At 27.9% G+C, this 25,929-nt stretch overlaps 1 protein-coding gene and 5 long non-coding RNA genes across 11 annotated transcripts in view; 1 reads left to right on the forward strand and 5 right to left on the reverse strand.

Moving 5' to 3' along the window:
* The window catches only part of LOC411665 (heparan sulfate 2-O-sulfotransferase pipe), a 49,853-nt gene that overhangs the window by 3,716 nt on the left and 20,208 nt on the right, over positions 1-25,929 (reverse strand). For 3 of the 4 annotated variants that reach the window (XM_395133.6, XM_006558586.3, XM_016912197.2), the window contains one exon: positions 8,058-8,131. In XM_395133.6, the coding sequence (XP_395133.3) occupies positions 8,058-8,131 (74 nt within the window). The remainder of the gene's footprint in view (positions 1-8,057; positions 8,132-25,929) is intronic. The other variant, XM_006558585.3, reaches the window with a different exon arrangement.
* On the reverse strand, positions 261-1,872 carry LOC102655805. The gene is made up of 3 exons (XR_407947.3): positions 1,533-1,872; positions 772-1,019; positions 261-627 (listed from the first exon to the last, which is right to left on the reverse strand). It is a non-coding gene; the product is annotated as an uncharacterized LOC102655805 (long non-coding RNA).
* On the forward strand, positions 8,350-8,852 carry LOC102655775. The gene is made up of 2 exons (XR_003305999.1): positions 8,350-8,419; positions 8,658-8,852. It is a non-coding gene; the product is annotated as an uncharacterized LOC102655775 (long non-coding RNA).
* LOC102655747 lies at positions 8,374-11,196 on the reverse strand. The gene is made up of 3 exons (XR_407945.3): positions 9,743-11,196; positions 8,697-9,608; positions 8,374-8,584 (listed from the first exon to the last, which is right to left on the reverse strand). It is a non-coding gene; the product is annotated as an uncharacterized LOC102655747 (long non-coding RNA).
* On the reverse strand, positions 13,911-14,824 carry LOC102655720. The gene is made up of 3 exons (XR_001702958.2): positions 14,621-14,824; positions 14,190-14,504; positions 13,911-14,106 (listed from the first exon to the last, which is right to left on the reverse strand). It is a non-coding gene; the product is annotated as an uncharacterized LOC102655720 (long non-coding RNA).
* Positions 20,400-24,561, reverse strand: LOC102655652. 3 transcript variants are annotated; one of them, XR_003305988.1, is made up of 4 exons: positions 23,050-24,561; positions 22,684-22,948; positions 21,034-21,389; positions 20,400-20,951 (listed from the first exon to the last, which is right to left on the reverse strand). It is a non-coding gene; the product is annotated as an uncharacterized LOC102655652 (long non-coding RNA). The 3 variants fall into 3 exon arrangements; XR_407941.3 differs by having other exon boundaries at positions 21,034-21,215; positions 21,314-21,389; positions 22,684-24,559; XR_001702946.2 differs by having other exon boundaries at positions 22,684-24,561.

Below are 25,929 nucleotides of genomic sequence, written 5' to 3' on the forward strand. Positions count from 1 at the left end.
ATAAAAATAATTATAAAAATGAAATCTAAAATAGGATGTGAACATTGATAACTTGTATTGGATAAAAGAATAATTTTTCATATTTTTTGGAATAATGTGATACATCAACTGCTTTGATTGATTACAAAAGTCAATATCAAATATATTATCACAATTTTTCCATACTGATATTAGCATACTTACTCAATTACAATTCATAAATTGAATAAAAGTCAATGTCAATTCTTTACATTAATAAAAATACTTTAATGATTCATTTCAATGTTAAAAATTGTCATGTTCTAATTACTGAAAGAATTATTGGATGGTAAACAGAAGAGGAATTGTCACGATTTTAATCGTTTGTTTTCCTTTTTCATCAATTCAATTATTTCCCTATATCCCGGGGAGAGTAGTATTCCCATTCCATTCCCTTTCGTTGAATAACTATTTGCAATATCGGCAAGTCATTCCATGGTACATGATGAGCGTGTAATTGCAAATAGAGACGCGAGTAACGAATACCTCGTTTCACCTCGACTTCCGGGTAGTTTTTGCGCTCGGTACAAACGATCGAAGAAAGATATTAGATAATTGAATCCCTTAGAAGCAGCGGTGTAAAATAATTTTACTTTGCAAGAGTTCGTTCTTGAAACATGATAAATAAATAAAGAAGAAAAATTATTTTAAAGATAGAAATGGATGTGTAAAAAAAAAAAGAATTAAAAATAGATATATTATAAGGAAAAGATTAATTTTTAATAATAACTGTGTAAATATCATCTATCGAACCTTTGTCTCGTTCCATTGCTTTCCGATTCAGCTTGCTTCACTTTATGCAATCGAGTCGATCATAGAAACATTGAAGCTTTACTTCCGCAAGCTTGTCGACGATATATAATTCCAATAGTAGAATTCCACTTTGTGCAAACTGTTTGATTGATCTTTGATTGCTCATTTCTTTTTTTTGACACGATAATCGCAACTTCTCGTTTGCTTGTTGATTTATTTTATCTTGGATATGAAGAAACATTTTTTAACTGTTTATAAGAGACAAGACTAAAATTAATATTATTTAACGAGTAAAATATTAAAGTAAAATGAAATTGTTACAATAAAATAAAAAATTATATCATAAATAATATAAAATAATTTCGTATGTTATATTTATCAATAAGTAAAAATAAAATCAAAGAATAAACTCATCACTTTTATACTCACTTTATATAATGTACTTTTTATAATATAAATTTTATAAATTATTATATTATATAAATTTTAATTATTCAATCAACAAATAACATAAAAAATCAATAAGTGTAAACTTGATGATTGAACTAAAATCAAAAAAATCTATCGCACATCGTTCAATTACAATATAACAAATTATTCAGCAACAAGTAACATTAAAAATCAACAAGAATAAATCCATTACGTATATACTTCATACGACATTCAAGTACAATAAAGTGCAAACAGCAAAGCGTTTAATCCCCTCTTCGTTAGAAGCTGAGCAAACAAACTGACGATTCAACCATCATGTACGTACTAACCTAACCTAACTTCTTTCGCAGTGTGTACATGGCGAAACAGAAACGTCAGCTTGTCTTCTTTTTTCTGTCCACATTCTCGTAGCTTGGCATTATGCCATAAGCACATCACATTATTATATTATTACTAAACACGTTTACTTCCTTTTCGATTATAGATTTCTCGACTTGTCTATCTTCTCGATATCCTTCTTTTTCGAATTCTCTAGGACGATTTACGAACCATCCTTCGGTTTTACCGTATTGAAGAAACCAAACGTAATTTATATCGTTATCTGTGTAGTATATTACGAGAGAAATCTTAAATTTATTTCTATTACTATTTTTCGATAACTATAATTTAATAAATCTTTTCTATTTTTTCTATTTTTAAATATAAATATGTCATGAAGAAAATTTTGAATTTATGTTATTGTTTTTTATTATAGGTATGTAAAAGTTTTGAATTTATACCTGTTATTATTTTCTAATGATCATAACCTAACTTTGAAAATTTATTTTCAATTTTTTCAATTTTTTTTATTTTATATTTAAATTTATCTTCATTAAAATTTTGAAAAAAATTTGAAATATTTTATTATTTTTTTATATAATAATGAGTTTTATACTTATTAATCCGTTATTTATATAATGATAATAGAACTATGAAGTTACCGTTTGAAAACACTTTTTTCCTTTGCACTCTAATTCTTAAATGGATTTCACTAAGATAAAAATTCTTGCTTTTTTTTTTTTTTAATAATACAGTTATCTAATTAAACTTGGGAATTAAGCATTTATATCATCTGAATGATATCACATTGAATATATTAACTCGTTCATTAATAAAATTCTTCAAATTTTTTATTTTATTAATATTTATTGAAATATTTTCTTAAATAATTAATTTAAGTAATTTAAAATGTTTAAATTTTTATTATTAAATTTTGCCATTATTCTATTATTAGTAAAATTTAGAATTTAAAATTTATTGAACGATTTAATAATTAATTTTATTATCAGTAATAAAAATTTAATTTAAAATTTTTTTAATGGAGAAGAACAAATAACTTTTCATATATTAAATAAATGTATGCGAATGAATAATACATATTTGAACTAGTGCGTAGCAGATAATATAGTAGATCAAATATAACCTATTATATCTAGGGATATTCTCTTTATGGATCATTTGATACTTTATTATAAATTTTTGCGGCGAATAACGGTTAATATAAAATAAAATAAAAGTAATTTAATGATTCATCGTAAAAGCAAAGAAATTCTTGGCACAAAATGAGCTTTAACAACGTTTAAATGATTATGACAATACTTTACGAAGAGCGAAAAATTTTTTTTCTCGTTTATTCATTTGTATTTGAACTTATTAATAATGAATATACATTCGTCATCAAATTATTCTATCCTTTTCATAATTACAAATTCATTATTCAATTTATTATATTTTTATAAATTAAAAATTATGACAAATCTAATTATGTTTCATTTGTTCGTTTATATTGTATGAATATTAACAATTTAACTTAAGATATTGGTATTTAAATTAAGAGAATTATTAATTAGTTTATTGTTTTCATTTTAGATTAAAATTCCATCGAAACAATAATGTTATTAGAATTGATTTTGCTTGGATATCCGACAGTTATATAGCGTAATATAAATTCAGAATAACATTCACGGTCGACGTGTTTAAGCGATTAATGGTTAGGCTGAAAGGCAGCAATCCATTTCGCGGTTTCACGCATCGTGACCACTGTAATGTTTCCAATGTGTTATTTTTCCCTTCTTGCTAGTGACCGTGTTTCTTCCTCAATCTCTTTTGTACAATGTTAAATCTCCGTGATTGTGGATATATAATCGAAAGTCAAACAAAAGTCACAAATTTCTTTTATTCCTTTATTTCTTTCCTATTAAACATTCATACATATTTAGAAATTGTTTCAGTTCATTATTTTTGAAGTGAATTTTTAACTCGAATTTGTTATTGAATTTCGATTATAATAAGTTTAATATATGCTTCCACAGTTTCTATAATTTAAATTCATGTTCATATTTTTTCTTCTCAAAAATCAAAAACCATTTGGATTCATAAAAGACTGTAATTGATTAATCAGTTTTAATTAAATAGAAATATTTTCCACTGCCAATAAGACTGAAAACAATATTATAAATCAATATATAAATTCTTAGAAGAATTATTTCAAAAAAGATAATATTTTTATATACAAAAATATACATGATATATCAAAAGATATGTAGTACCTAAAATATAATATGAATTATAATATTTAAAAAATAATTCAAATCTCTATTTATTCTCCATTTTCAAAAATAAAAAAAAATAAATTTGCATGTAATCATTAATAATATAAAATCAACTACAATTCGAGAAACAATTTGTAAAATAATTCGAGTTAAATCCAACTATACTACCATAATCTCTTAACTTTATTTCACACCACGTAATAGATCAGTTGCATGATTAAAATTCAAATAACGAAGCTCAATTGGCATTCGTCGATTAGATTTTCGTTGCTTTTAGCTCATGAGACAATGCAGGTTTGTGACGAGTATTTTACCGTTTCTCAGGTGCGTGTTACACATATAACGGGTGGATCCGAAATAAGGCCAACTGCTATAACGGATAACGACACGAATCGCTTAGTTTTCAATGTTTTTCCAACGGCCACCGCCGTGATTACTCTTCTTGCGCATCTTGTCGCCCGCATCCTGCAGCGTCACCGCATTTCGTTCCGATTCTCATCGTAAATGATGATGGAACTACGTAAACTTTATAGAATTTCGTTATTTTTATTATATTTCTTTCCTGTTATTGTTTATTAGTTGGTTGAAATATTATTTGTAATAAGTTCGTTCACGTTTCTTTAAGAACATTAAATGATGAAATAATGTAAATAATTCAATTTGTAGTTTTAGATAAGACATATTGTGTCTTTTAATTGAAATAAGTTCGAAAAAATTTCAATATAATAATTATTGAAAAAAATTTCAGATAAAAATTAAATAGCCAAAAAGTATTTAATAATTTATATATATATTTTTTTTTGTAAGTGTAGAGAATACGTGAAGATCAATTTTGCTCATCTACATTTTCAATTTATATCACGATATTAAATTATAATTGTTTTAATTGAAATGAAACTTGAATTTGTAGTTTAGTAAAAATACTTTCAGAAATATAATGTAATGGATAATTATTCTGGCGATTTATTTCAAAAACTTGGGCATCTTCTGAAATAATTAAGAAACATGCACTTAAAAGCAATTTGCTTTGGTAATTATTTCAGGGAGGTCATAAAGGAAACGGATGTGTGTAGCATTATTTATGTTTTAAAAACTAGCTCTTTCGTTTATAACCGTACAAAGACAGTTCATTAAGTAACTATTACAAATTGTATAGCACTTACTTCTGCACAGTATATTCTGATATATCTTTAAAGGGTGAACGAACTTTATATGAACTTGAAACACGTGAATAGAGAATTTAGAAATAGATAAAATGTTTGGAATAAATTAAATTTATAAATAAATCTTAATAACAAAAATATTTTTTGATAAAATAATTTATATTATGTTAAAATATTATAATCAAAATTCATAATAATAATAATAATAATATTAAAAAAAGTTAGTCTAACCTAAAAAACACATTCAAGACGAAAAGTAAGAATGAAGAGATAAAAAATGAAAAAAAGTTTTTTACATATGGACTTTTCTCTTGTATTTTGAATTTCATTGCATTATTAACTTATTTTTTTTTATTCAAAATTAATTTTTGGTTTCGAATATATCAAAATGATTCTTTGCGATTCACTTTGTATGCACAATAAATAGAAACATTACCTTTTTCTCAACAAAATAAATCATATATCCTTGAAAATCATCGAAGCAAAGAAAGTCGACTTCAATTTTCTAACATTATCGATGTTCTGACAAGAATATAGAAAGAAAAAAGTAATAAATGTCTTCGATACTATATCGATCATATTGATACTTCTTGTCCGAACATATGATCTGTTCCACTTGTTTCGCTTCATCGCGGCATAAAGCCGCGTTTCCATGATCCGCTAGCAGTCGAAGGATCACTACGGGCGGTCTTTATTCCTATGCGTTATCCGATTAAGGATTTCCTGCGTGTTCTCGTTAATGCGAACTAGATCCGAAATCTTTCTAGGGAGAATTTAATTGAAATGTAAAATTGACGGAAAGAATGTGGAAAAATTTTTTATTTAATCATTGGAAATCTTTTATGTGATTGAATTGATTTTTTAATTTTTTTTTTTAAACGATATAAAATTTGCGAAATTTATTTGAGAAAACTGTACGATAATTAAAAAATAAACTTGGATTAAAATTTAGAATTTGAAGAATTATTATATAAAAACTATAAATTTTTTTAAAATTTATTAAATTCTATTAATCAATATATTATAAAACATATTACATTTTATTTTTGTTTTTTCATATATAAGACTAAAATCATATACACATTTTATATCCAAAATACATATAAATATAAATTAAAAATTATTTTTATTTATGTTTCTGTCAAACTTATCTAACTTTACAATACTGTATTAAATATTAATAAAAAATATTAATATATATCATTATTTATGTGTAATATACTATAAAATTATAGAATCTCCAATCCATTTGAGTTTTATTATTTCATTACTAGTTTATTGACAACACGTTCCACAACAATATTATCAAAAAACGTATGCAACAATAAATTCTGGCAAAAAAATATAAAAAATTATAGAAAACATAAAATCCAGATTTAAATTCAAACATCAAACAATTGCATAAAAATATTTTTCAATATCTATTTTTGAATTTCACGATTTCATCTCTAATATGTAAACTAATATATTCCTAACCTATAAACTCACGAACGATTTTGATACGAAACTGATACGAAATGTATACTATGAGATTATTCCCAACAAAAATCTTTTTTCTGTTAGATAAAGTGTTGGTAACTTGGAATAAACTTCCTGAAGGGAAGTTGAGCCATCTGTCTGCTCAGTTGATCGGTCAACGTACTCTTCGACAATGCTCACTGTTTATTCGATAGACATCGCGTATATACATAGATATATGCGTACATACCAGATAAAATCTAAACGTCTAATGACGATCCACTATGCACTGTGTTCCGAGAATTGTTTCACAGAGATGTGAATAATATTTTCAGTGATTCAATCGAATCAATTGTTGCTGATTGGAATAAAATGTTAAAAAATGTTTTCAAGACGAAGACGATTGTTTTTAAAAAAGAAGAAACGTTTTGATCTCTCTAAAGATAGTGTAAAATTCAAATTATGTATGAGCGGATTTCCAACAAGATCTTGCAAAGGATTTGTTTTGAAGAAAGAATTGTTGGAAATTTAAGATGTTGGTGGATTATCATAATTATTGACTTAAAAAAAGAAAAGAAAAGAAAAGAAAAAATTAAATATTAGTCAGAAGAGAAAAATAGGGAAATCTAACCTATTTCATCTAACCTATTTAAACATTTTCAAAATTTCTGCTTGATATTATATATTGATATAAAAATAGATATGATTGTTTTTATACAATAATTGAAATTGCGTACAAGAAAAAGCGGAATTAAAACATGGCAACTAATTATCGCATTTTAAATTCTTCTTTTCAATTTTGAATAGTAGATAGATATTTTAGAATTCGAAAGTTTCGAAATTTATAAAATTTCTATATTTAAAAATTAGATTTTGATCCAATTAATTATTATTAAAAAAATCTGCATAAAAATAAATAAAAAAACTTTTTAACAAACATTTTTTTGAATTCAAGGTATACGTTTCTATACAGATTTCGTTCCAATTTTCACCCATCTTTAATCACTTTAGTTCAATGTTAAAATTATCATTAACCCGATCTAGATACGCATCATCAAGATCAATTGCAATCTGATTTCTGGATTTTAACATTGCATACACGTCTCGTCAATCGTGTGGAGAATTATTCTCACATTGGGGGGAAAAAAAAGAAATAAAATACAAGAAGCTCGCTTTGGAAATGGAAGGAAATTGAAGAAGGAGAAGAAAAAGAAGAAGAAGAAGAAAGTCGAAAAAGATTTCAGTGTCGAGCAGGATTTTAATTAACGAGTTGGTGCATAATGAGGGAAGTGATACTGGACGATGTTGTCGAGAAGCATACTAATTACAATTTAGTGCATCCCGTGTTTCTTCTTCTTCAATTTCCTCCCGATTATGCCTCTTATTACATCTTCTTACATGAACGTTTTTATTCGCAAACTAATTTATTCCAACTAATTTATTTCAATGTTTTTCTTTTCATAATATGATGAATAGCTATTTGCAAAGATAGTGATAAATAATGTGAATATTTCTGAAAAGTTAGATTTTTTTATAAAAATTATTGTACAATGAAAAATGAAAATATATGTTTTACCTTTTAAATATCATAATTATGTTTTCAGTTTAATCAATAATAATTTCTTAACGCGAATTTCCATACCTTTATTGCGAAGATACGATGTCTGTTTGGATAATGGACGATTCCACTTGGACTAGAATCAGTTTGCACTCCTTCTGGAACGAGAAATAGAATTTACGTTGGTATAAAATAATTGGTACAAGATAATTGCAAGAAAAATATTGATATTTTGATGAAATTAATAGAAGATCGTTGTTTGTTATAAAATATATAAAGGTATAAATGATCTTTTGTGCGAACAGTTTATAATTTTTCAAACCATCTTTGTTTTTCTTTCAAAGATAAAAGTTACGACCGCTTTTACGACTGTTTCAGAAAAATGTTAACCATGCTTGGATAATTCAACCATATTTCCAGCCTTTATTGCCACAGGTTTAAACGAGGTATAAACTGTTAACAGATTATTTTCAGTTCAACACTTTAAACAAGTCGTTTTACGATCTATATATATTCAATTACATCATAAATTACTACTATATTATTATTATTATTATTACATATTTTTTAGAGACTCTTGGAAAATATAATTTTAAAATTTCTTCCAATTCCTAAAAAAAAAAAAAAAATCTCGAGTAATCTTTTTCAAAACAAAAAAATATAATGCATATTATGTTATTACAGTATGCATCTTTATTGAGCATGAAGACTAAAAAAACTCACTGAAAGGAAATGCAGCAGCAAAGAAGAGATGAGAAATCAAATCTTCCACTTTTTTCTTTTCTTTAAATCCATAAAAGATGAGGATGATGAAATTTGAAGGTTCACATTTCATTACTGGTCTTAAACTATAATATAGCTGTTAACAAATTAAATAAATTAAAAAGAAAAAAATCGACAAGTTAATCGACATTCACCAGGAAGAATCTGGTTGATATTTCTAGGGAAGACTTTCTCCTCTTCATAAGAAATCATGTGTTATGGTTTATGATCAAAGGTCAAACATTTCAGATTTGATTATTGAAATGAAAATCGCGAATCTGGTGTAAATATGAAAGTTAAACGAGTTTCACTTCTTCCTAGTTTTTCGTAATCAGTGTCTTCGAACTCGTCCCAATCATTTTCACACGTGGAGTTCAAATAACGTGGAAGTTAAAATGGTGCAGAGCATAAATGTCGAAAGTACTTGAAATATCTTCTTCCTCCCTTCTTTTTTACGTAACGTTTTTGATATTAAACTTTCAACAGGAGATTTGCACATCTTTGCACGTTCAATGATTAAAAGTGCATTAATAATCCTTTCTCTCTTCCAATCTGAAGATTAAGAGGGGGAAACGAAATGCAACGATTCGATTCTACGATTTCTTTTTCTTTCCTTGTTAATTTAAATTTATCAGACAAGTCAAGTGATATAAATAGTAAGTATTATGATTATAAAGAAAACGGATATTAAAATTATATGTAAGAAATATTTATTTATATTATGAAAAAAAAAATTTATATTTATATAAATTGAAAGGAATTGGTTACAACTTGTGACATGCATGATTCAGGGTCAAATTTCTTTTTCCAAGGAATGAAGAAGGAATGCTTGATTTACGCAACTGTATAATTTTACATTTTTCATTATTACCTCTGAAAAAATTTTATTAATATTTATAATTTATATTTATAATTTTACAATATAATGAAAATGAATGAATATAATTAAATGAAAACATTCAAATTATTTATATAATTATTTTCTTAATAAACGTAAAAATATTTACCTCTAATTTTCCATTTATCAATATTTTGAAAAGGATAGATATTCATTTCAAGAAAAGAAATCAAATTTACCACAGATTAATTCATTGATAAAATTTGTATAAACATAATGCACAAACGTAATTTCTATTCACAATTTATATATGTTTCCTAATTAATTGCACTAACTCTTAAATTAAACTCGTTAATTAGTCTCGATCAATCGATTCAACAGAGATCCTTAACCTGTATTCAAATGATCTGCTTCCATTCTCCAAACGATTACCACGAACAGTTGTAAAGAGTTTCGATTTACAAAACGAGTCTCTCTAGCAATCGGGTTATAAGTAGTAAGCTATTAGCTACTAACTATCAGCTAACGTAACATTGAATCGTGATGAAGACATTATAAGAAGACATAGAAACGTAAAACACGACGCAATGTGTGTCTCTGTCGATACTGTTCGACATGACTATACCGATCGGGAGCAGTGCTTGTCAGAGCTCATTTTATCTCCATCGAACGAACACGTGAAACTGAAACTATTACAAACGAATTATTTTATGAAAAATGCATTAGAAATTTCGATCAAAAAAATTGATTAATTTTAATATTTAAAATTTTTCACAATTTTTTTTATTTCGAATGATGTCATAAAATCCTCAAAGAGAATCCAGTAATAAAAAGATTTTAGAACTGAGGATAAAAGTAAGGTTAGAAGATAGAAAAAAAAGAAATGTCATTAGCACTTCTTTTTAACGACACGTCGAAAATCGGATTAACGATGGTAGTGATTAAGAGGTCGGCAAGATTCTTGGCCAAGATCAATGATCTTCCGAGGCGCAATCGAGGGCCCTCGAGGTTGCCGTCGATCATCTAGAAAGTTGCCGCTCCCATCGTTGCAAAAAGAAATAAAACGGGAGATGGATCGAAACAAGGATTAACGTCTCCTCGCTTCCTTTCTTTCTTGTAAATTGGCTGTTTTTGTACTATCGTGCCTCGAATACATAACATTTTTGTCATCTCTATGAAATTTATTTATTTTTCTTAAGACATAGAAATAAATTATAAATTACAATAAAATTCTATTTATATATGTAAAAGTCGACAAAGAATGAGCAATTTATACATGATAGATTCATATAGTAAGAATCCATTATTTTTAAATTTTTCTTCAAATAATTGAAATTTTTGTTTGAATAAGTGGATATTTAATCATCTTTTAGATTATATAAAATGTTAATGTATTTAATAGGATATCTTTGAAGGATTAATCGTGGAGGTCAAAATGTGAAAGTTGGTATAAAATTGATTGAGATTTGTTGACTTTACCTTAGATGAAGCAAGATAAAAATAGAGTATATGGTATTATAGAGACAGTGGAATCTCACTCTCCCTTTGCTTCTTATTTACATTCAATACAGTGCAAAAAATTAAAAAAAGATATCCAAGATATTAATTTAATAAGTAGAAAAAAATTGTAAAATGTAATTAAATCCAAAATATGTGTATTAATGACAATTTGTAAAATTGAATTTTTCAAAAAGAAAACTGGATATATGGAAAATTCTTTTCTACCTGTCACGTTTTCTGGAAAAGTTCAATAATAATAAGATAAGAAATTTGTATGAGTTTCACTTAGTTATATCGATGAAAATTTCGTTTCAATAAAGTAAAATTTTATTTTAATTATTTTATAGCGTTTCTTCGAATTCTAATTGATTCCTGAAATAAATAAAAATGTTGCCGTAAAGTGTTAAATTTAAAATAAATGATAATCAATATTGATATGATAAATAGAAATTTAATTATCAAAATCAATCCGTTATAATAACTTTAATAATATTTTATACAATAATTAATTATACAATAATTTCATCTTATTACCTTAATCCTGTATTTAATCGTGCAATCTAATTGTATTTCTTCTTCTTATAAAAATAGGAAGTAAGAATTTCAATCTAGTGTTTCTATCTTCAGACTTCATTACGATCTAAACACTTATTCCTCCACCGTGTATTTTATAAGAACTTTAATACACAATATATGAGAATTAAATTACACATTTCATTATTTCAATTTCGCACCAACTTAGAACGAATATCTTTTTTTTCTCAAGGAACATAATACACTTCCTCTAAAAATAAAAGAAAGCCATTGCAATCGAATATATCATATGTTTTAAGATTTCATCATTCTTTATTATTACATATTATTTTTTAAAGATAACGTATTCCATAATAATTGGAATACATTATCTTTACTAATTAATAATATATGAATCTTATTTCCTTTTTGTTTGCTACTCAATTAGTCCTCTTTCTTAATCGTCAATTCTTTCTTCATAAACATTAAATAAATAGTCATAAAACGATAATATTCTATCTCTTTCTCTCTCTTACGTGCACGTAACGAATAAAACAATTTTTCAAATCACGATTTTTTAATCATTATCTCCAATTCCTATAAAATTTAACTTTTCTAAAATTATAAAATTAACAAAACATAAATACGTAAATAATAATATTCCTTAAAATCATAAAATTCAAATATAATAAAATTCAAATATCCTCATTTCACGCAAATAACAACAATAATATTTAATTATTACATACATTACAAATCATACATTACGATATAACAAACAACTTTCATCGATTCAATGACGAACAGTTATTGAAATTCGAAAAAATAAAACATAACCTCTCTATCATAATCTTGCATCTTCGCCATGGGTGTTTTCATCGAACGGTTAATTTCGATTCCGTTAATTGCGAGGAGATAGATAGAGTTGCAACGTGAAGTTGGCCAGCCTTCGTGGCCCCAAGTACGGCAGCGATTGGTTATCGAATTGAATCGATCTCCGTCGAGACCGGTAACGACCTCTCGATCTTTGTCGAAAGATAATTAGACAGATTTAATCGTGCGAAACGCGAAATTTCGAGAAATTATATTTTCCCCGTCATTAGAGGAAATTATTTTATGATTTAATTAAAGATGGCTTGAATGGTTTTGCTTACGCGAAGGATCCTCTCTTTTTTGCTTTCTCCTTCGTTCATGGATCAACCATTCACTGATCATTGAAAATTAGTACTTTCCCACGAGGTATTTAGATCTCTAGTTTCCTGATTGATGGGCTTGTAAGATATTTTTATTTACTATTATGAATTTTTTTATTTCTTTCCTTTTTTTTTAAACTGTATCGATTGTATATTAAATTTTTTTTCGTCAAAAATTTAAATTTTATTACTGGAAAATTAGAGGAAATTATTAGAAATAAAAATCGAAATATCGAATAGAATTTTAAATATTAATACACGTTAAGAATGTAAATTACAAATTCAATTACGTTAACAAACACATTTTTGCTGCAATAAAAAATCATCGCAACAATAATTAAATGTAAACTCGATTTAACACTTTTCGAAAAAGATTCACGAATGGTTACGTTAAATAAATTGCATCACGCCAATAGACTACTGAACTAAGTCACAGATCGTGCAGGATACGAAGAACGCGTTAACAATTTCCTGTTTAACCTTGCTACATACTCCTTGTTACAGTCGATTAACCTTTCGTCGAGATCTCCTTTACGCAATACATACATAAGTGAATAATTACGGAAAAAAGATTGGGAAGGCAATTATCATTTTCCCACTTATCGAAGTGAAAGATTACCTTCCGTCGGTTATGAAAATTACTGATGTTACGGATATTACTGGTTTCGCTGCGTTATCCTTTTAATTGCCACTGCCTTACCATTTAATTATATACATTTTAATCGCGGTTCATCTCGCAGAAAATTTTTTATTCCCTATTCATTTATCATTTTTAATATAATTAAAAATGATGATATTTATTTTTAAGTAATTTCTATATTTCATAGAATTATATTATATAAATTTATATTTATTATCTTTTTTAATAAACTCCATTAATTGTTTAAGCAAAAAAAAATTTTTGCTAGTTCATGCTTATGATTAATTGCTATCATTGCTATTCCTTTATAACTCTTTAATTTTATAAATAAATTTTCTTTTTCTGAAAAAAGATCTTGTTATCTTGAATTATTTCACTTTCAATTCTTTGTATATATATAAAATATCAAAAATATATAAATAATATTTATTATTATAAATTGCTGTTGAATTAGATAATTTTTAATATATTAATTTCTTTTGTATGTAAAACTGTAAAAACAAATTTTTTACTTCTATTATGACATATAAAAAAAATTATAACCTATAATTCACGTGCCATAGATCTATCTGTGTTAGATCAAATAAATTGATCATTATTCTCCAACGAACCATTTTTATTCTAGTTTCACAAGAAAGTTACAACATCAATTTCTAAATCTTATCCAATAAAAAAGAAATTCACTCACTGCAAAAGAAATAAAAATATCTTCATCAAGATTTCATTCAACAAAATCTCTCACGAAGTCGATAAAGTTACGTGCTACGTACCGTATAGTTTATTCGTGACGGAGTGAAATATTTTCTGGAAATATTGGCGGCACTCACGGCACAAACGAACACTCTCGTAAATTAAGAGGACAGAAAGTGCTAAATATCGAGAAAACTCTTACCGACTCCTAGTAGATTAGACCGGCTCGTGATCAGACTCGGCTTGCACGACCGTGAAATGTTTCACGTTTCTTCCTCCGAGAGATTGGAACAGATCGATTAATGATAAAAATTCTTGGAATTCGTTACGACTGGTCATGGATCTTATGTATGAAAGCACGTTTCCTTTGAAATTTTATGGATGGATAGACATGCCTAGAAATACGTTGTAAAATACGTTACTCCTTTCCAACACATTTTGTTGCACGTTTTTATACGTTTTTACACGGGAGAAAAAATTAACGAGACTTAAATTTTATCGATTTTCTTACATGTTCTTCTTTTAGATTAGTTCAGTTGAGAGGCTCGATATTGAAAAGTTGAAAAACTTAATAGATTTCAAGATGTAATATCGACTTATAGATTCAACTCATATAAAGATATATATCTAATTATAGATATCCGTTTTAAGGATGGGGATACTTATTTTTAAAAATCAAAAAATGTAACTAATTCAAAAAATTCCTTTTCTTTACAGTCACAAATATTCTGGAAAATTTTTTAATTGTAAAAATATCATATCTTCTCTTTCCTGCTATTTCCAATAATTTAGAAATTTTAAATTATCAATATTAAATTTTAAATTTGTAAAAAGTACTCTTGAAAATACTCTCGATCGAATCTTCTTTCATCTTGAATTTCCATTTTTTTTTACACAACTATTTTAGAAAATTTAGTAGAAATTCTTTACCAAAAATTTCTCAGTCTCTTTTCTACTTAACTTCCAACAACTCAAAAATTTCATATCCTGCAAATATTAAAATATAAAAATTCTCATATCGTGACTCAACACCATTAGACGAGGAATTAAATATCCCTTCATCAAAAAATATTAACCTTGGAAACGCATCCTGCATCCTCCAAACTCAACGTTTCATTTTTTTTTTATCACAAACAACGATCCATCCTCCTTCGCATTAATTATTTTTCTCACCGATCTCCTCCCACAATCACATCCTATTCTCGCACCATCTTGAAATCCTCGATACTAGAGATCGATTCACAACGAAGATATTAAGAACGAAAGACGTGTTATTTCGATCGTGATGACGAATAATCAAGGACGCATTATGCATCGTCATCGATACGTAGGCGAATAAATATTGTTTTTCCTTTTTTTCCGATCGAGAGAACTCGCAGCTTCGAACGACACGAATGGGAGGATCAATGCTCGACGCCCACGCCATCGTGGGTTCGAGCACGGCTACCAACCTATCTCGCCGCTGAATCCGTATCTGTATCGGTCACGAAACTTCCTGTCACGATTAAGGTCGGCTCCGATCGATGCAAAGGGTCAGCCACCGTGTGCGAACGACGAGCAACGAACTTTAATTAGAGGAGAAGACGATTATTTGTTCGATTTTGTTTAAGTTAATTTTGTTGATTATTTTTTTCTCCGATAATATAAATTGTGCGCGAACATCTTTATTCTTTCTTCAGATAAAATCTTAAAAACATTGAGGTAATTTAAACAAGATTGACAATTATTTTAAATAAAAAAAAATTAAATAGATACAATATTCCAGTCTTTTTTTAAAAATAATGAAAAAAGAATGTTAACTTGTATCTATTCAATATTCCATCGTTATTATTTAATTTTAATGCAGATATATTTTATTATCTATCAAATTTTTAAATAAACGTTCTAATAAATAAATTCAAAATCTTTGATACTTTTTATATTTTTTCCAAAGTGTACGGATCCACAATTATAAAAACAAAAGTGAAAGAACCTAACCTAACTTATGAAGGCGCGTCAATTGAAAGGGACGGATTGAAAACAACGAAACGCGAAAGTGGCTCCTGCCGTTCGTATTGTTCCCGTTCAATGCTAATCAGGCGCGGCTCGAGACGTGCAAACTGCATTGGCGGATTTCCATAACGGCGGCGGAAGTCCCTTTAAGCGGATGTGGGCGAGCGCGCGCGCCAATTCAAAGCGGAAGAAATCGAAAAAATGGAAAACGCTCATTGTGTTCCAGCCGTGGAGGGAAAGAAGGGACGATAATCGTTCGAGTGAATGGCCAAGAGGATCGCCGGTTAACAATATCCTCGCAATCACGACGCTTTTGTTTGATAGAAGGGCGATTAAACGATTTTGGACAGAGATATCACTTATGCATCGTCATGGACATTTCTCAATTATTATATTCGTTGCATATTTTGAATAAAATATTCTGCGTTTTTTTTCCATTCCAAAATTTCAAATGCTTTTGATGCTTAGAATGTCAATCATTAAAGTTTTGATTATAAAATATTCTGTATTTAACTTTTTTATTCCAAATTTTGATACTGAATATGTAAAATACTTTAACTTTTGTTCTTCTGTGTTTAAAACAATGAATATCAATTATTGTAAATTTTTGTGACATTAGTGTCTTGAACAAAATATCTTGTTTTCTTTCCTTTGATACAATTACAATTGGATGTTACTAATTTAATATGATTTTGAAAGAAATCTTGCTTGATACATTTCCAATCTCATAAGATAAGAGAAAATTAAAATATTTTTAATTCTTTCAACGAAAGAAGAAATTCCCGCAAAATCATATTGTACACAGTGTTAGGAAAATAGAATCGTTTATTTTAGAGAAACTACAAACAAAACGCGAGAAAGCTTATTATCGACGATGTAAAAGCACTTTTATGATATATTGTTTAAATTTTGAATCAATTGCCTTTTATCTACCAGAAAGTTGTAAATTTTTCCAGAGCATATTTACAAATTTACGCATATAAGTATTTTCTCTTTTGTTCTCGTCTTTACAAATTGTCCACAAGTTTTCACTTTCAAAAAGTGAAAATACTTACCATGAAAATTCCAATTATAATCTTTAATATAATTTTTAAAGAAAAATAGTAAATAAGTTGATGAAATATTTTTAATTTCGATAATTATTTACAAAAATGTATCATCTTAACAACTCTTGAATAAACAATCTCATCTCATTTAATTTAAAATGTTTTTTTTTTTTAATTTAACAACCAACTGCCAATTAAAATCTTCCCACTATTCAATATGATGACGTTAATACAAATATATCATCAGCATCAATTTTTGATTAATTTTTCACAAAATATAAAAAAATGACGACGTCACGTGAACCATCCTGTACACAATCACCAATTCACTGAAAAAGAAGATACGCATAAATCCTGATCGCGAAAAGGTCGGAAAAAGGATGTCAAGCGGTGAAAAGATTGATATACGAAGGTAAGAAAAAGAACGAGCCAATACGAGCGATTGGATTCGCTCGTACGCTATCTGAGAGACCGGCCAGACAGCCTTTTACTCCTGTTTTGGTTCAAGTGGAGGAGATGGAGGAGAGACCCGGTGACCTAGAACTTGGGAAAGCGACTCGAAGAACGCGAATGTTCCTCTCAAGACGATCTTGCGCTCTAATTGCTTGTGACGGGTGGCAAAATTACACAAACTTTCATCTCAACCGAATACTTGGTTGTTTCGACATTGCGATACACTATAGAAAACACGGTTTTCCATCGGTTTTCAACCTTTGCCAACTTTCTTCGACGAAATTATCCAATGGAAGTTCGAATCGATCGATAAAGATGGAAGAAAATTAATTTGTTATTTGTTTTGATTGATGTGAACTATTGCGATTGTTTGGATAGGAAAGTATACTTTAAGGCGAGTTTCGAACTATTATTAATGGTATATTGTGCTTGTTAATGCTATTCATATTGAATGTAACCTAACTTTGTAATTGTTATTATTATTGTTAGTAAGTATTGATAAAATGAGTTTCGAATCACTAATAAATGTATTGTGTTTCAAAATGGTTAATTATTTTAATATTATTATTTTTATTATTGATCAATATTGATTACTACGATTAATAGAGGATATATAATAGTTTAAGGTGAATTTCGAATCATTAATACACTGTGATTAATACATTAATTAACTGATTTATACTGTATATAGCAACCTAATTTAATTTAATTTTAATCTAATTTAATAATTTAATTTTCATTTAATCGTGGATCTATAATTTTAAATGGATTACAAATTATCATTAACAGTAATTAATTATTTTACAATTAGTAATCTATGTTATCTAATCTATATGTATCTCACATCTAATCCAACGTAGCTCATCAATTTTGATTATTATTAATCAGTATCATCTGGTACGATCACATAATAGAGCATCTATTTTAAGCTGAATTTCCATCACTGAATCTCATGTAAATATTAATATACACAATATATTTAATCGATATAACTTAACCTTCCATCACTGAATCTCATGTAAATATTAACCACAATATATTTAATCGATATAACTTAACCTTAATAATTTTGATAATTGAATATCAAGATCAAAAAAAAAAATTATCGATATTCAAAAAGAATGTAACATATTTAGCTTATAATTTTTTATTTTGAGACTCGATATATAGACAACTATTGTGGTTCAATAACCGTGGACCCAACAGGTTTTAAGGTTAGTTTACAAATGATTGCTCTTCGTATTCTTCCGATATCGAGAAAACTGTTTGATTTATGTAACGTAGCGCGAGAAGGAAACACGATGGTAAAAAAGAAATTAGAAAAAGTCGTTCGACAACTTTCGAACATTACAAAGATGGAATATGTAGGTCGCGATCGAGAGGCCTACGGAGATTCTCTCGAGAGGCTTGGACGTATTCCGGTGCACGGCTCGAGACACGCGATCGATTGCTGATAATGTGTGTCAGGAATGCGGAGGGGAACCATGCTTCGGTTTGATGGCGAAATTTTATATAGTTGCGATGCGTAATATCATATTCCGTTTCGTTGCATGCCGAATGGAATCATTTTGTTCTTTGAATGCATGGTTCGATCCATTTCGTTTGGAATTTATTTCATCTATTTTAAAAATAAAGAACGTGCAAATATAAAGAAACAGAATAATTTAAAAAAATTTTTAAACCGTAAGTTTCGTTACACGTTCTTCATTAATATTTATATTTTATTTAATTATATTTATTTAATTTCTTATCAAAATTTTGATCGAATATTAGTAAATAATTGTTACAGTATTGTTAAGATAGAAATATAAAATAATTCTCTTTCGAGCTATAAACTTCGTTTTCATATTTTTCGTTAACTTCTTGGAAATCAAATATTTCAAAAAGAAAATAATTAATTTCGATGAAATTAATCAATTCAATTTCTCTTGCTTCAAATAAACTTCAATTTGATCCAAAATGTACGAATAATATTTAAACTTTTCAAAAAGCAAATAATTAACCTCGATGAAATTTAACAATCATCTCAATTTTTCATTATTAAACGTATCGCTTATCAATATTTATATCCTTCGTTAAAAAAAATATCAAAATGTCTACCATATTTAGATCCGCAAGATCATTTAGTTGAGATTCTGCAATCAAGTCGCAGACTCATTTCTTATATAAATTGGAATGACGACACGAGCAAAAGAATCCACGATATTAGGCAGTAAATTTTCTCTCCAAGGTTCGTTAACTGCGCAGACTTTAATCACTGTAATTTACATGTGACGAGAGTCGTAAGGACACGATTAATAGGTTCTAGCTAGTTGTCGTTTTGTTTCCGCGTTTCGCATTCCATCCATCGTCCACGATGCACGACGTATAGCTCCTAGGCTAATTGTATCGAACACCATTGTTGTCTCTAACGAAATCCCATGGCATTAATCTGTCTTCCATTTCCGCGACAAGAAATATGTTGGGAAGAGGAAGAAGAACATACTGGAAATGGATAAAATTGATTTTGTTCAAAAAAGAAGATGGAACGGATATATATACTATTCTTCTTAGTACTATATTTAAAATTATTGATTTTAATGAAAGTTTATATTAGATAATTTTTTTTATTGGAGAATTTCTATTGATAAGAGTATTCAATTCTAAAGATTTTATAATTTAAAATATAGAATTAAAAAATTGAAAATAATTTTACCTCGTTAAAATATTTCAATAAAAAAATTATTTACATATCAAAATTCATTAATTAATAAAAAATTTAAAAAAGTTAAAAAAAATTAAAAAGGATTGTTACGAAAAATATATTAAACTAATACGTTAAAATAGAGATTAGAAATTTCCAATTATCTAAAATACAAATCTAACAATTAGTTAAAAATCTTAGGTTTAAAATATTATCAATTATTCATTGATCCGCAAATAGCAATTTTTTCACAATTTTTTTTCTATAATTTCATCTTTAAAAATTCTTGTCTTTCATCTTTGGCAAAAATCAATTAGATACAAAAGTCTCTTAATTAAGAAATTCATTAGGTCGCTTATTCATTGAATCGCCAAACGATCTTTCCAAATGTAAAAGATTAATGAACCAGACCGACCGATAAACCAGTGTTCCGAGTATATCGGCAGTGCATTTCTTATGAATTCAAGTGAATTATTTTGTGTCTCTGGTTACTAAAACGTTCCATGTACAACGCGATGCTGCCGCAACATGATAAAACTTCTTTGGGATGGTTGTTCAAACATTTACAAGATTCCATGATAATAGTGTGGCCATAAAAGGATACCAAAGGTCTCACCCGACCTAAGTCCTGGGAAAAACTATAAACCAATGTTTACGAGCATCTGGAACTGCGAAAAAGGATGAATTCCGAAAGTTTCATGGAACTGTTCGAATAACACTTCGAAAATGATTATAATTCCAGAGACTTACTTTTATTGTAGTTCTTGTTTTATTATTTGATGAAGTTATATTTTATGTGATCCTTCGTGATTGGAATATGTGTCGTGTAATTGTTTTATATTGTTGTATCACTTCAATCAAACTTCGATAACGAGATTCGATAATTTATAATTCAAAAAGAGATTAAGAAGATTTCGATTTTTCGAAATTATCTAGTTAGAGAGATTTGATTAATAAAAATTCGAATCTTATGAATTATAGATTCTCCAATTATGAACTCCAAGAATAAAATAAATATATAAGTACGTACATATAACCTCAAAATTATAAGTATTTTTAATTCCAATTTTTTCGCTGCAATACGATTTTTTTTAAAGAAGAACCACCTAAAATAAGATAAAAATATAATACAAAATATAATTATTAAAATATAAAATAAAGTAAACTAACAATCACTTGTCATTTATCTTATGAATTAAATTCACAAACTATGGATCATTCCAACATATAATAAAATAAATATATAGTACATATGTACATATTTTATTGTATATATATATTTTTTAAATCTACAAGACCAAAAACAGAATTCTTTCCACTACTGCAAACCAATTTCCTTTTTCATCCAAAATCACTTCTTCGTAAAAAGGTTAACGCTCGCGCAATGCGCAAGACGATTGGAAGCAGATTGGTCGGTAATTTCGTCAAAACGGAGCATGCGTTAAATCTAATACGATCTTCCCGTATATACGTGGCAACGACAAAGGTCTGGAAAAACGCGAGTTCGTGATAGCCCGGAGGGCAGATCGTGGCCAGTAAGATGCACGTTTTCTCACCGCAAAACACAGGAAGAAGAACTCGAACTGGAAACGAGGAATGGTCAGTACTCGATTCGCTTTCCATTCCTGCCTATTTGAACATATCGCGAAACGAGGCCGATCGGCCATTAATTTCTATACCTCTCGCCTCGAGTAACCGCTCAGAGCCTCGTATCGTTTTCATCTTCGCGCTCCCGTCTAGGGATGAATGCAATCCCTTCTTTTTTGATTTATAGGATTCTGCAACCGTTTCTGCGATTCTTCGATGAGATTGCTCGAAAAGGAAAATAAGCAAAGGCGAGAACTTGGCGAATTCTTGCTCGATCGTTGGATTGGAAAAATTATGAATGTTCCGTGAATTCGGAAAAATAAAATTTTATTGACGAATTGAAATTTTGTGAAGAAATGAAATGAGGAATGTATGTTGATTTGGTAAATTTTTAAAAAGTTTTCAAAGTTTGATGAGTATGTATTACGTTTGAATAATACGAATAATTACATAACCTCACTTTTATTAAATGAAATAATAACTATAAAATTTATATAAAATTTATATAATGCTATTCATTATATTATTCTTTCTATGTAATATTTATGATGTATAACGATTCTATAATATAACACTATAATAATATACAAAATAAAATCAAGAAAACTTAACCTTATAAATTATTCCATTTTTCCCCTTTTGTTTCGATTAATGATAAAAATCTAAAGCAAACAATTTCAATAAACAAAATCACGGTGCAACGAGTTAGAAAAATACAAATTTCGTATAAGAAAGATGAGATCATTATTAACGCAATTCCCTACGATACTTTCTATAATTGGCCGATAAACATTTCATTTGTTCTATACTCACGTGTACAATACTAATCACAGATCAATTTCTTCGATCGTTCGAGAAAATGAGCCACTTCCTCAATTACGAATAATATTCTGATTTCCATAATAACTATCGCATCTACACCAACTTTGTATCCATTGGATGTATCGAGACAGATACGATCCGACCCGTGTTAATACCGATTATCAGATCTTTCTCCAGGCGAAGAATGGAAACTCTATCCTCGATGCAATCTGTTTCCGATTCGATACGCTTTTCCTGGGTCGGGAATGAGGATGCCCTGAAGACAAATGTTCGTCGAATGGACGAACAAATGAAAAAATTTTTCCTTGAAATTTGATCTTTGAACTCGTGATCGGAAATTTGAAATTGCATACTCACATTTAAAATATCCGTTTGCTTATTTTTTATCACTACATTAATAGGATTTTTATGCAAGTATGTATTAAATACGTTTTGAATGTTTTTCACAAGATGAATGAATATACCGAGCGATTCATAAATTATGATCAAAGAAGAATATGAAAATATCTTTCTTCAAATCAAGTTTGATAATTTTTCAAATATAAGGGAAACTAATTATCTTTTCGAATAAAAATAAAACATACTGAAAATCTGAAACTATGATTAGAATGAAAATAGTATTCTGTCCCCTTTATTACTAAATATAGCTCAATTTTCCTCTTGCGAATTTCCATGAAAGGATAATACACGACACACATTATTCTCATGGGTATTACTGAATTAGATAAAGGTCACGTGATCAGGCTTCCACCAATGCTGAGCGTTCTATTGTGTCACGTGATGTATCTAATGTAGCAACAGCAATAGGGATAATATAATGTCGCTATTATATTAAGCAAAATATCAACATGTTTCCGCCAAAATATCATATCGTATCAGTTCATTTTACATTGTACATATATAAGACAATATAAAAACGTATCGTTTAGATAAATAATATGATGTGTTTTTGTCTAAATAATAATCAGTATAAATAATCACATGGAAATTCGTCAAAAAAATGGAAGAATTTATTTCGTCTCGAATATAATGAAGAATCCATTAACAATAAGTAACATTATACCTTCAATCTTTTATTATTATTAAATAATAGCATTTTTTAATCACGTTCTTTAATTTTCTCTACATTAATTTTCTAAAAAATGAAAAAAATCTCCTTTCCCTTTCACTGCATAATCTTTTTCCACTTCTTTTTTTAATGTTAATAATTAACCAATACAAACTCACATAACCAAGCTAACAACACTTTTTTCCCTTAAACACCGTCCGAGGAAGCCATTACAGAAGAAGCTATTAACACATAGCAAGAAGCAAATTGAGGTCTCGTTTTCAATAGAAGAACGATCGAAGAGGCGAACCGTTCCGTCGGAATTATCAGGCTTTGATCGTATCGTCCCGGCTGCTTCCTGGTTCCACATCATCCTCGAGGATGGCTCGCTTCCTCGTTTCTCCGTGCCGCGTGAGCGGATCATCTCGTCGTTCTAATTAATCGGCACGCTCTCTCGCGTTGGAATGATATCGATTAACGACACACCGAACGTAACGAACCATTCAACCGTTCGAAAGGAACGTGAACTCTGATTGGTTGTAAAACAAACATTGGTAATGACCATCGGTTGAGCGATTGGTTGATGATCCAAGAGAGATCGTGAGAAGTGCGTTCGAGTATACAGTGTAAATTAATTAAAAGAAGGTTTGTAAGTTTTTAGAATGGCACGGTAATTATTATTAATTGACCTAGCTCGTCGAAAAGCTAATTTTTCTTCTTGGTATATAATGTAATTAGAAAGAAGGTTTTACGATAGAACTTAGTGATTATTACCAAAATTTAATTTTTCTTCTTGATAATTAGAAAGAAGATTTCTAAGTTCTTACAAGATGTTACAGTAAATTTATTATTAAAATTATTAAATTACTTGTCGAGTAATCAATTTTTCTTCTTAATTTTTTTTTTTTAGTTGATATTCTTAATGCAATTAAAAAGAAGGTTTGTAAGTTTTTAGGACAAAGTCGAAATTACTGGAATTTGGTGATTATTATTAAAATTAAATAGTTGGATAAACTTGTCGAAAAAGTTAATTTTTCTTCTTAATTTCCTTCTTGATATATACTGTAATTATAAAGAAGATTTGTAAATTCTTAAGGTAAGATATTATAATGGAATTATTATTAAAATTATTAAGTTATTCGTCGAGAAGTTAATTTTCCTTCTTAATTTTCTTCTTAGTTGGTATATAGTGTAATTAGAAAGGTTTGTAAATTTTTAGGACGGATAATACAGTGGAAATTAATGGAATTTGGTGAAATTATTATTAAAATTAAGTTAGTATTATTAAAAGTTGACTAAACTTGTCAAAAAGTTAATTTTTCATCTTAGTTTTCTTCTTTTCTATATACTGTAATTAAAAAGAAAATTTGTAACTTCTTAAAGCAAAATATTATAGTAAAATTATTATTAAAATTACTAAATTACCTGTTTAATTTTCTTAGTTAGTATACAATATAATTAGAAAGATTTGTTTTTAAGCTAGATAGTAAAATAGAATTTGATAATTATTATTAAAATTAATCGAATGAATAATCGTCGAAAAATTGATTTATCGATTGGTCGAATTAAGCAAAAGAAGAATTTAAATGCAATTTCTTTCAATATGTATTTTTATCATCAACGAGTTTCGATAAAATGTTTTGTTAAGAATTATTTCTTAATATTCCTAAGTTGCGAAACTAACAAGAAGAAAAGACTTTCAAACTTTTGAATCGTAATGTGTTCTACGAGAAAATTCATTATGGATGGAAGTTTGCCATTTGATCGATAGAAAGAATTTTTTTTTTTTTTTTTTTAATAACGAAGATAAGAATCACGACTTTCTGATAGACTTTTGTAATAGTTATATCCTATTATGTTAACGATAATTACGAACTTATGATATTTATCGTTATATCACATCCATTAATTAACAAAATATACAATAAAATTAATGTAACTGCGATTTTCAATTTTCTTTGTAATTTTCGAACTTATACCGGTTTTGTTTACCGCCTCCTGTAATTTGAAACTAAATAATTAAAAATGCTGGATTTCAGAGACACAAGAAAAATAAAGTTAGACACAAATAGAAACTTCTTGCAATTTTTATAATTATCGTGAAGTTAAAAAGTGGGTCAAACCTATTTATACACACAAATTATACATTTATCATATCAAAATTTCATTTCGTTCCTTTGCAATTAAAA

This window comes from Apis mellifera, linkage group LG1 (assembly GCF_003254395.2).
Source record: "Apis mellifera strain DH4 linkage group LG1, Amel_HAv3.1, whole genome shotgun sequence".
Taxonomy (NCBI): domain Eukaryota; kingdom Metazoa; phylum Arthropoda; class Insecta; order Hymenoptera; family Apidae; genus Apis; species Apis mellifera.